Raw genomic sequence first — 12,043 nt, 5'->3', positions numbered from 1 at the left:
CGCTTATAAATTCTATAATTCTAATTATATCAGTCTCACCACATGCACACGTATACAAAAATTTAAATCTTGCTTCATTAGTCATATTTAAAAAAGATGGAACTATTTAACTAATTTTGGAAAACAATTGGTCTCTAATTATATTTAGTTTTGTACATTTTAAAAGTGAAATGAAATTCATCTTCAACTTCTAAGAGACACAAAGGACAAATTCTTTCGTCTACAGGGGTTTTAGTGTGACGCCCTTGTTCAATTCTAACAACACTATTACTAATGCGAATTTTAGCAAAATGCCCTATTACTTTTCTGTCTACTAGTATATTTAACAATAAATAGGTTTCCAATTTATAATTTTCTTCATTCTGTCTATATGTTCTCAGCTTATTACCGTGTACTGATTTATTATCACAAAATATATTTTCTTTCCAATAATTAAGATATCTAAACGCCTTTTTGAAATAGTATCAAGATTTTTCCAAACATGTGAAAAATGTAATGTAGCAAGTATAAACTGTTCAATCTTTTTAGCAAATCCATTGCATGCAATATGGTTAATTGCAGGTTTGAACAATATACATCTTTAAGTAAACAATTGTTATCAGATTTTATTACATGCAACCAGAAGCCAATTGACAGTTTTAAAGCTTCTATAAAAACTGGATACATACCAAGTTAATTGTCGCAAAAGGACTGATGCCCATTATGAGTTGCACTAACAAAAAAAATCACCTTCAATATATACTTAATCCATCAAATTTTCAACAGATACAAAGCTTATAAAGTTTCCTTTTTTACAACAGTCAATGGAACTGAGGACAGGGGACTTTTGATTTACCGATGGTTAAACGTTTTGTGGTATAATAATATGTTGTAATTTTTTTTGATTTGTCACTATATTATATACTTGCAACACTTGATATAATTAATTACTTGTACAATTTTTGTGGAGAAAAAGATAATAACTTGTACAACTCACTGTTTTTGAGTTGAATTTGTAGCTTTTTCTGTTTTAGATGTTTTACTCAAACAGTCCTTTCTTTGGTTTTGTTAGTTTGGGATTTTGTTGTCGTTTGTCTGGGTTATTTTTCATTAACTATTTTCTCTTATTTATTTGTTTGGTTTTTATTTAGTAAATATCACTCGATTGTGTTTTTTTTTTCTTTTTCTTTCAAGTGTTTATTTATATTGATTTTGAAATGTTAGAAGATTACAGACGGAAAAAAAGTACAACAAAGTCTAACTCGAAGAATTAGACTTAAATATCACTAATTTAAAATTCCTATAGGGATGTGTATTGAAATGGGAGATAACTCTGTAAAACTGTAAAAAAGAAAAAAAAAAAAAGAGGCAGATTTCAGTCAACAATGTAATATTGAATTGTTATTCAATTATTAAAAATGCTGCTGATAAAGCTGACATGATTGTAGAATTCAAACCCAAGAACAGTCGACCTGGTGTCAGGTCAAAAAAACGTAAACCTTATTTTAATCAAGATTGTTATTTAAAAATCTCCACTGGGGATTGCAAAGGGCTGAAACAAAAGAAAATCTCATTGCTAGTAGTAGAGAGTATAAACGTACGCAGTTTAGAGAATATCAGAAGTCTATTATAGACAAATTGAAAAACTTGTGTAAATCTGATTCGAAAGCATACTGGTCTCTTTTGAACAAATGTGATACTAAAGGTAACAAAGCTGTAAATAAAATTGCTATGGATGTATTATATGACCATTTTAAAAATCTTAATGCTCTTGATGAGCAGGATGATAACGAATATTGTATTACCTAATAATATTACTGATTATAATATTGAATTAAATCAAGATATTACTGAAGACGAAGTATTATATGCTGTCAAATCATTGAAAAATAATAAAGCATGTGGTGGTGATCTTATATCGAATGAATTTTTGAAATATGGTACAGTAAAGTTAATGCCTGTTTTACAGGCATTAACTTTACTTTACCATATTTCAAAAATTGGTCAGAAGGTTATATATATATGTCCAATATTTAAGAATAAAGGTAATCCAAATGATGTGGATAATTATCGTGGTATTACTATTTTAAGTTGTTATGGTAAATTATTTACTTGCATTTTGAATAATAGGCTTCATACATATTTAGAAAATTCTGGTTTATTGTGTGAAGAACAAGCAGGGTTCAGAAAAGGTACGATGTCTCTGGTACGACAGATCATATTTTTAATTTGAAATGCTTGATTGATTTATATTTACATAGAGGAAGAAAATTGTATTGTGTATTTGTTGATTATCGAAAAGCTTTTGACTCTGTCAGAAGAGTATATTTATGGCAAAAACTGTTAAAATGTACCATTGATGGCAAAATGTTTAAGATTATAAACAGTATGTATAACAATGCAAAGTCTTGTGTGAGACAAGGCAACTCTTGTTCAAACTTGTTTATCTCCTGTATTGTTTGCCATTTTCTTAAATGACTTGGTCGAATTTATGTCACATTCATATAATGGTTTAGTTGATATGAGTATTGCAGCACGTCTTCTTGATACTGATGAAGTCGCTATATATTTTCATTTATATTTGTTATTGTATGCAGATGATATTGTAATTTTAGCCGAATCGGCAGCAGAGTTACAAGCCTCATTAAATGCCATGTATTTATATTGTCAAACCTGGAAAATGCAAGTTAACATATCCAAGACAAAAGTTGTAATATTTTCAAGATCTAGACTTAACACAGATAATATGAACTTTAAATATAGTGGTGAAAGCCTTAATATTGTTACAAATTTTCAATACCTTGGTATTATATTTTCATGTAAGGGTAATTTTAATGACGCCAAAGCACATCTTGTACAGTAAGCAAGAAAAGCCATGTTTATAGTCTTAAGAAAGGCTAGGAAGTTGAATTTACCAATTGATATGCAATTAGAGCTATTTGATACTTGTATCTACGTTGGCCATTCTTTTTCATGAAACAAAGCAATACCAACTCTTTCAATTGTTTTTTTTTAGTTTGGAATGGGGAATACTTGTGTAAAGTGTAGAAAAATCAAATGTTTTAAAACTATGGCAAGATATAAGAGTTTAATAATGAATCGGTAGACAATATAAAATCTGTCCCTTCGATAGAATCAAGAAAAATTGTCAAAAATTAGTGTTGTAAATTTTCAGACAAGAAGTGGCTACACGCAATTCTTAAAATTTCCACCCAAGGAAAAGGGCTATAACTTCTTTAAGGATTTCACTTACATAAATGATTGAAGGAACACAATCATACTTTAGATTGTTTCGTAACTAGTGCCCCTTTAATGCTTTTCTATCCAGTGTATAAGGGCTTTGACTCCTTTAAGGATTTTTCTGAAGATTTCTACCCAGTGTATAAGGGCTATAAAGCCTTTAAGGATTGGTCTGAAGATTTCTATTTAGTGTATAAGGGCTATAAAGCCTTTAAGGATTAGTCTGAAGATGTCTACTTAGTGTATAAGGGCAATGCTATTATTTAAGGATTTGTCTGAAGATTTCTACCCAGTGTATAAAAGCTGTGTAATTCAGTGGTTGTCGTTTGTTTATGTGTTACATATTTGTTTTTCGTTCATTTTTTGTACATTAATTATGCGGTTAGTTTTCTCGTTTGAATTATGCAGTATTGGCTTTGCTCATTGTTGAAGGCCGTACAGTGACCTAAAATTGTTAATTTCTGTGTTATTAGGTCTCTTGTGGAGAGTTTTCTCATTGGTAATCATACCATATCTTCTTTTTTTTATGAGTCCTTTAAAGGGACTGATTCGACTCAAATTCTTATATTTGATTTATAACAATGTCAAACATTTATCCAAACTATAAAAAGTCTACAATAAACAATTTACAGGGCATGGGCTCAATTATATGTAGCTTCATTCGTGTCTATTTTAGTCTAGACGTCATCTATTAGATTTCGTAAAGGGTTATGTAGAAACCTGGTTCGCGCCCGGTCAACCTGATTGCTTTCCACCAAAGCTGAATCCGGCCTCTCTAAGACCTATTGAAGATTTAAAAAAAGATCTTTTGATATTATACTTAACAAGATATATCATTTGGTTGAAAAAGTGAAATTTCGTTACTTTTAGTCGAACTTACAAGCAATTGAAGAAAGAATTGCATGGCTGATCTGCTTTTATATTGTATTGAGATTAAAATATCTTTGCCTTGGCTTACACCAAACAGCAAGCTATAAACGGCCCCAAAAAATAAACATGTATTACCCTTTTGTTCTATTTTCAGCCATGTGGACCTTGTCAGAAGGCAGTTAGCATCAACAGGCAAGTTTTGAAACAAGATGCCAAACAATGATTGTAACTAGATTTGCCTCCATTTGGCTCAGTTGTAAGTTAAACAGACAACAATATTTGTTGAGAATAGCTCACTTGACCTATGTGTCAGGTGACCTTAAAATGTGACAAAGTTACATACGTATGTGCAGAACAATTAAAAGAAACAACCAACAAACTTTAATATCAAGTTAACTTTTTTTATTCAATTAGAGTGTATCAATTCATCATACTCTAGGGGTTCATTTCTCCATACTGTTATCTGTGGCTCTGGATACTTTCTTTGTTTCACTGGATCTTTGTACTTAAGGTATACTGTACTTCTAAACTTCACTGATTTTGTATTGTTTATCTGAAATTGAATGGAAAAAAACATTTTATTTTTATTTTTTGGACCATTCCTCATGATAGAAACCACAAAGTGAGCTATCCTATGTATGGGAATGCATTCTCAATTCTTTATATTTATGCAAAAATTATTCACGAGTCCAGTCCATGTGTAAATTTACAACAAATCTATGGCTTCCATGAATTATTTGATTCTAATAGGACAAATAAAGTTTTAAAATAAATTGCTTTGCCAAATGCAGCTGGTTACGGCCACATTGGTTCAACCCTGAACAGTAGGGGCAAACATATAATTAAACTCAAAACATTAAAGAGTATGGAAAAGCCTTGGTCTGACAAGCGAAAAACGTTGATAAGACGCACATCAGTAACTAAAAGTTCAAACCATAACCAGGATGGAGTACCACAAACCCCACATAAAACTTCTGTGGTGTAAGTATGATGCGTTAATAAAATCACATATGGTGTTGAATGAGTAGTATAAACGGCCGCGAAGGTTACAAATATGATGTTAATTGTCTTCTAATTGTTGAAATTCTTAAAATTTTAAATCAAAAGTTACCCACATCTAAAAATAAAGTTACGGACAGTCTGCTTAGTTTCGATCAAAAAGTTACGGAAATCTTATGCATTTTAAAAAAAATTAAAGTTGACCTTGCGCTTTAGTGAACTCTGTATTAACAAATTTATGGTAATTGTTAGTCATTTCTTTATTCCTATAAATATTTACATTCTGCATGAAAAACATCGCATTAGGTACATTTTGTATGAATTAAATATCAACGAGTTTAGAGTCCGCCATCTTTGGCTGTGGGTAACTTAAGTTACCCACAGCCGTTTAAGCACAGTGATTCCATTCTGTGGTTCTCTAAAAGAAGACATTTGTATGTATTTCTCATAGGGTCCTTTGTTAAATTAAGTCCCCCGCTTGCAACCATCTTTGATGATCGAATCAGCTAAAAAGTAACAACACTTGGTCAGCACCTCATAAGGAACATTCATGTTATGTTTGGTTTCATTCCATTCAGTGGTTCTCGATCTATAAGAAAGCATTTGAATGCATTTCCCGTAGTGTCCTATGTTAAACTAAGTCCCCCCACTGGCGGCATCTTGAATGATGGATTGACGACAAAGAAACAACACTTGGTCAGCACCTCATAAGAAACATTCAGGCTGTTTGGTTTCATTCCATACAGCCATTCTTTAAAAATAGACATTTGTATGTATTTCCCATAGGGTCCTATATTAAACTAAGTCCCCCGCTTGCAGCCATCTTTGATGATCGAATCAGCTAAAAAGTAACAACACTTGGTCAGCACCTCATAAGGAACATTCATGCTATGTTTGGTTTCATTCCATTCAGTGGTTCTCTAAAAGAAGACATTTTAATGTATTTCCCATAGGGTCCCATGTTAAACTAAGTCCCCCCGCTGGCGGTCATCTTAAATGATGGATAGGCTACAAAGTAACAACACTTGGTCAGCATCTCATAAGAAACATTCATGCTATGTTTGGTTCCTTCCCATACGGTGGTTTTTCTAGAAGATGTTTAAAATGTAAAAAGTTAACAATGACGAAGACGACAGACAACAGACGACAAGTACTGATAAAAATCATAAAGTCTACAAAACCTCACAAATTCAAACATAAGACTATATGAAAAAATATTCTTGACCTGGTACATGCATTTTGCAAAGAAAATGTTGTGTAAAATCTGGTTTTACAGCTAGCTAAATCTCCCACTTGCATGACAGTTGTTGGTAGGTCAGTTGTATGAGCAGTAAGAAAATTTTGTTGCACAACCAAATGACTTCTAGATGTCAAAATGCTCATAAAAAAGGAAGTTGTCTACTTACAGTTATTCCAAGCGTTAATCTCCCTGGTGTAGTCACAGGCTCTTCTGGAAGTTCTATGCAGCCTTCGTCTGATATTTCTACATTCTGATTAAAAAAAAAGACAATTAAATGGTCAAAAAGCAAAATGTTATTTGTCAATTAATTTAATTCCAGTAACCTTGACATCCCTACTTAATAGTATAGAAGTCAGTATCATAGAGTTTTTCATGCAATCATTACCAAAAACTCATGTAAAGTAAGTATATACTAAGATTTCCAGTTTCACTCTATTCCCAAGATAATCCTCATTCTTTAAACAAATTTAAATAACATTCCCATTTCAGCTATAACACAGATTGAAATTTATTACTACCTATAAATATCAGATACACTGTTGTTCTTGACAAAGAGAAATTTCCATATTTTCCTGCCCAAAGCACATTGCTACCAACAGATGTAAACACACTTTTCCATCTGATTATGATTTTTTTTGTATCAACTTGTTAAAATGTTAATTATTTTTTGTCTTGAGACAACTAATTGTATTCAACTTTTAACAAGAAATATTTTTTTTAAAAAACAAGTGTGGACACAGACGAGTGTGGATAGTATGTTTGGATGTTTGACAGTGTCTTATGACAAAAGGAGTTTTATTTTTTTCCTTTATGGTGTTATTTTTTTGTCTATCTGATGAGTTAAGCCTTTTTTAACTGATTTTTATAGTTCGTTCTTATGTTGTACTGTTATACCACTGTCCCAGGTTAGGGGGAGGCTTGGGATCCCACTAACATGTTTAACCCCGCCACATTATTTTTGTATGTGCCTGTCCCAAGTCAGGAGCCTGTAATTCAGTGGTTGTCGTTGTTTAAGTGTTACATATTTGTTTTTCGTTCATTTTTTTACATAAATGAGGCCATTAGTTTTCTCGCTTGAATTGTTTTACATTGTCTTATCAGGGCTTTTTATAGCTGACTATATATGCGGTATGGGCTTTGCTCATTGTTGAAGGCCGTACGGTGACCTATAATTGTTAATGTTTGTGTCATTTTGGTCTTTTGTGGATAGTTGTCTTATTGACAATCATACCACATCTTCTTTTTTATATTATTAACTGTGTTGCACGGTGACAACCAACCTGAGCATTAGTCTTTGATTTTGGATACATTTTGTATCTAGGAGAGCAACACATAATAGATTATTTTTTCACGCGTTTTTTTTTCTATATGGGAGATGATATCTAGATTTGAGAACATGATATAAGGAGCCTGTAACTCGGTGATTGTCGTTTATTTATATGTTACATATAAGTTTTTTGTTTATTTTTTTTTTAACATAAATAAGGTCATTAGTTTTCTCGTTTGAATTGTTTTATATTGTCATTTAAGTGCCTTTTACAGCTGATTATGCGGTATTGGTTTTGCTTATTGTTTATGTCCGTACAGTGACCTATAGTTGTTAACTTCTGTGTCATTTGGTCTTTTGTGGAGAACTGTCTCATTGGAAAGCATACCACATCTTTTTTTTTTTTAAAAAAACACTGTGCCCCAAAAAAATGCATGGTTTGTGCTTTTAATATTTACCAAAAGTCTGAGAGCTATTCTGACATGTGACTTTTCTAGCTGCCATTTGGTGTCTCCATTCATTGGTATGGGAAGGTGTAATTCTGATATTTCCTTCAAAAACTATAATGATAAAACCATTTGACATAAATAATTTTCATCATAGACAGTAATAGAACATCGGGTTCTTTACATAAATATCTATTTACACAGAAATAAATGCAAGTGAATTATTTTGCTTTTTTTTTACTTCTAGATTTCCAAGTTTTTTAAGTAAACAGTCAAATCAGTGAGGACCAATAAAAAGCAGCATAAAAAAATGTTTAAACATTACATATACTTGTCTTTTTACGATCTTTGATTGATGTTCAAAAAGTAAATACATTTGTAATTCAACATTGTGAAGATTTCTTCATTGAAATACTGAAATGAAAAACAAATATCAATAGTTACTAGTTTAAGCAAGATAAAGATAAGAAATTAATAAAGTTCATCTGATATTTAGCATTCAAGACAACTAACTTAATGCTTAATTTGTGTCAAAAGTGATAATTTTTCAATCATTTGCACTTGGCCAAAATCATATGTATATTTGAAGTTTTGTTTTCTTTTTAAAGTGTTAATCCTTATCTATTACATCCCTTAGATTGGAAATTAGCACTATATTCTTTACCTTTCTTGTATATGGTGTGAAGTTCTTATATTTCCTAATTTCTCCTGTTTCCTGGAAATATACAATAGATGTTAATGTCAGTCTGAGGTAACCCTATGATTTGGTTTAGGAATAATCAGTAACTATTTTTGTTACAACATTCTTACTTTTTACCCATGAATTCCATGACTATATTACAGTAGTATCCAATGAATATCAATGAATTCACAGTATTAACAATATGTGTAACCTCAATCTGCAACATAAGACACAATTGACTGTCTCACTATCTGTTTCATCCAATTCATCTGAAAAGATGAATTTACTACCACATTTAAAGCTTTTTGATTCATGCGTTAAACCTATTCTGTTATATAGCAGTGAAGTTTGGGCTACTATTGTGAAACAAAATACTACCATCGAGTCAAACTATGCAAACTTCAGTCCAAATAAAATTCAAATTAAATTTGCTAAATTTTTATTGGGTGTAAATAAAGGTGCTGTTAATAATGCTGTACTTTCTGAATTAGGTTTATTCCCACTTTCATTGTCAGCCCTTAAAAATACAATTAATTTCTGGCTTCATATCATTAATATGGACAGTGAGAGTATGGTAGTTTTATACTTATCACCAAATTATGTTCATTAAAGAGGGGGGGCAAGGGGGGTCCCAATAACAGCAAAACAGCAAATTGGTTTGGCTCATAACAGATAACAAGGAATTAAAATGGACATAAACAGATAACAGTAAATGAAATATAAAAATAATTTGGTCTTTGACAAATCAGTATTTCTTATTATGGATATAATCCTTTGTAATGCATTCCATTTTCTATGACTTTGTTTTTAGTATTAATTTATGTATCTAGAATGTGTTTAAATTACTACTCAATATATTATAAAAAAAATTATACGCTCGTTTACGAACGTATCATGGTATACTGTTGTCCGTCTGTTGTCAACATGTCGGACATTAACTTAAAAACTCTTTAACCAATTTGCATTAAACTTTTTTTTAAATCTATTGACGTGAGCTCCCTTTTTTTTTTTTTTTTTTTTTTTTATAAATTTTAGATTTTAAGCTTCTGGGCAATGGGTTTTTATTCAATAAAATTGGTGTGTTTTTTTTTTCTTCAGTTTTCTGATAATATCTCAAAAATGCTTTCACAAAGCAAGGAATTTTGGTGAATTGTTTATATCTATTAACATGAGGTCACTTTCAATTTTTATAAATTTTAGATTTTAAGTTTCGGAGTTAACGGGTTTTATTAATTAAAAAGGGGGGATTTTCCAGTTTTCAGACATTAACACAAAAATTTTTTTCAGCAGTTCTCATGAAACTTTGCTGAAATGTTTATATTTATTGTTGTAAACTCCCTTTTGATTTTTATTAATCTTAGATTTTATGTTATTGAGTTAAGGGATTTTATTCATTAGAAAAAGGTGGTATTTTCTAGTTTTCAAAAATAACTCAAAAATGCTTTCAGCAGTTCTCATGAAACGTTGGTGTATTGTTTATATATATTGACTGAAGCTCCCTTTGTTGCTAATAAAAACTTGACCTAAAAGAGTTTGAATATTCTGACTTTTTCTAAATGACCATTTAATGAGGTGTGTGAATTTTTCTTAATAAGACTATGAGGCAAAGTGGTATATAGGGTAGAAAAATCAAAAGCACCAATTATAAGCATGAAATTTATCAAGTACTTCGAACTAATTTTGACACTCCTAAAGCAATTTATTCCACTATTTTCAAAGGCCTTATTTCAACAATTTTTTTATCAGCTGAGGTTTTTGATTGTACCAAGTGTACTAGTAAGTAGAATACATAGTTTAGTAGGAAAACAATGTCTTGAAACGAAATAAATCTTTGTTTGTATAATGAGTTATGTGCAGCTTCGGCCCAAGTACATGGTTGGAACTTTCATTGTACAATGCATTTGGTTCTGCTTTGAAAAGAATTACAGAGCTGAGTCAATATACCATGTTATATAAAAGGTTAAGTGGTTGTTAGGACCTAGTTCTTAATTGAGATCCTTGTCAGATATTCCTGGCCATATGTTTTCCTATTTGTCATATTAAGAATTGTTTTAATTTAATATGTTCGTATGGGAAACAAGGAACATTATTCGCATACAAAAAATTAATATAATTCTAAATACACATTCATAAAAAAAATGGAATTTATTACAAAGGATAATCATAAGATATACTTGAATTGTCCTGGACCTCACTTCTGAGATGGGTATAAGTTAATGGAATCCTTCTCTGAATATGGGACAAACATATTTACAGTAGTGGTAGACCCCAATGTCCAATGATCTTCAATATTTATACTGAATATTGACTGTCAAAAAAAATGCTAACATTTCAATTTTCAATAACAGTTAACAGCAAATACATTATCACAATAACAGATAACAAAAAAAACTAAAAGCCCAATAACAGCTAACAAAGAAGAAGACAATAACAGCTAACAACAAATATATTTTCAAAATAACAGATAACAAAGAATTAAATTGCCCCATAACAGCATAACAGTTAAACCCCTTCCCCCACCTCATTATAACATACAATACATATTTACATAGTTTTATCAATATATTTTCTGTATTTACAAAGAAAATCAATACTTATTTTTTTTTTATTGACTGCTGCCTGCAGTGACATAAACTACTGTTACCAAATTACAATGTTAGTTGAGAACAAAAATTTATGACAAAAGAGATAATTTCAGCTTCCAAGTTGTGAACTTCTCATTTCAACATAGCATGAGTTGGTTGACTACTATGAAATATCTGTTAAGACAGATGAAGACAGATATGTTTCAATTGTTGAAACCTCTTTTCTTTGAATTTGACGTACAGAATTAGTTTATCAACGGATATGTACTAACATGAGGAAAATGAAGCATGCCACTATTGAAGCAGGATCTGCAGACCCATCCAGAGCACATGCGGAGAAGATTTTAAAAAAGTTTACAACACTCTGACACCAAGTGAGCTAAAAAGGTAAAATGTTAGCACTTGTATTTTTAAATGTATTAACACACAAAGATATTTGTAGTCATTGCAAATATTTGATTTATGAATAAAGAAGCTTTAACAATATTGTCATTCAACAGACCAATATAGACTTATTGCAACACCTCAAGCAACTAAAAGGAAACAATAACTTACTGAATATTCATATTACCACATGTTATATATTGTGTGGTAGTGGATAGTATTTGTTGTCAGGTTATAAAAATTGCATAATTTGGTATAACATGTAAAAGTGATTCACTCATGGAGTCTTTGCATTGGAAATAATAAAATTGAAAATGGAAATAGGGAATGTGTCAAAGCGACAACAACCCA

The 12,043-nt window shown here is 30.9% G+C and overlaps 1 protein-coding gene across 2 annotated transcripts in view; it reads right to left on the bottom strand.

Moving 5' to 3' along the window:
• Positions 1–4,476: 4,476 nt before the first annotated feature.
• The window catches only part of LOC143042516 (large ribosomal subunit protein bL9m-like), a 45,651-nt gene continuing 38,084 nt past the window's right edge, over positions 4,477–12,043 (bottom strand). For both annotated transcript variants that reach the window (XM_076214871.1, XM_076214870.1), the window contains 4 exons: positions 8,706–8,756; positions 8,054–8,155; positions 6,495–6,578; positions 4,477–4,642 (listed from right to left, as the gene is read on the bottom strand). In XM_076214871.1, coding sequence (XP_076070986.1) covers positions 4,496–4,642; positions 6,495–6,578; positions 8,054–8,155; positions 8,706–8,756 — 384 coding nt within the window. In that variant the 3' untranslated portion in view covers positions 4,477–4,495. The remainder of the gene's footprint in view (positions 4,643–6,494; positions 6,579–8,053; positions 8,156–8,705; positions 8,757–12,043) is intronic.

Source organism: Mytilus galloprovincialis, chromosome 8 (genome assembly GCF_965363235.1).
Source record: "Mytilus galloprovincialis chromosome 8, xbMytGall1.hap1.1, whole genome shotgun sequence".
Taxonomy (NCBI): domain Eukaryota; kingdom Metazoa; phylum Mollusca; class Bivalvia; order Mytilida; family Mytilidae; genus Mytilus; species Mytilus galloprovincialis.
This window is presented reverse-complemented; position numbering and strand designations above follow the sequence as displayed.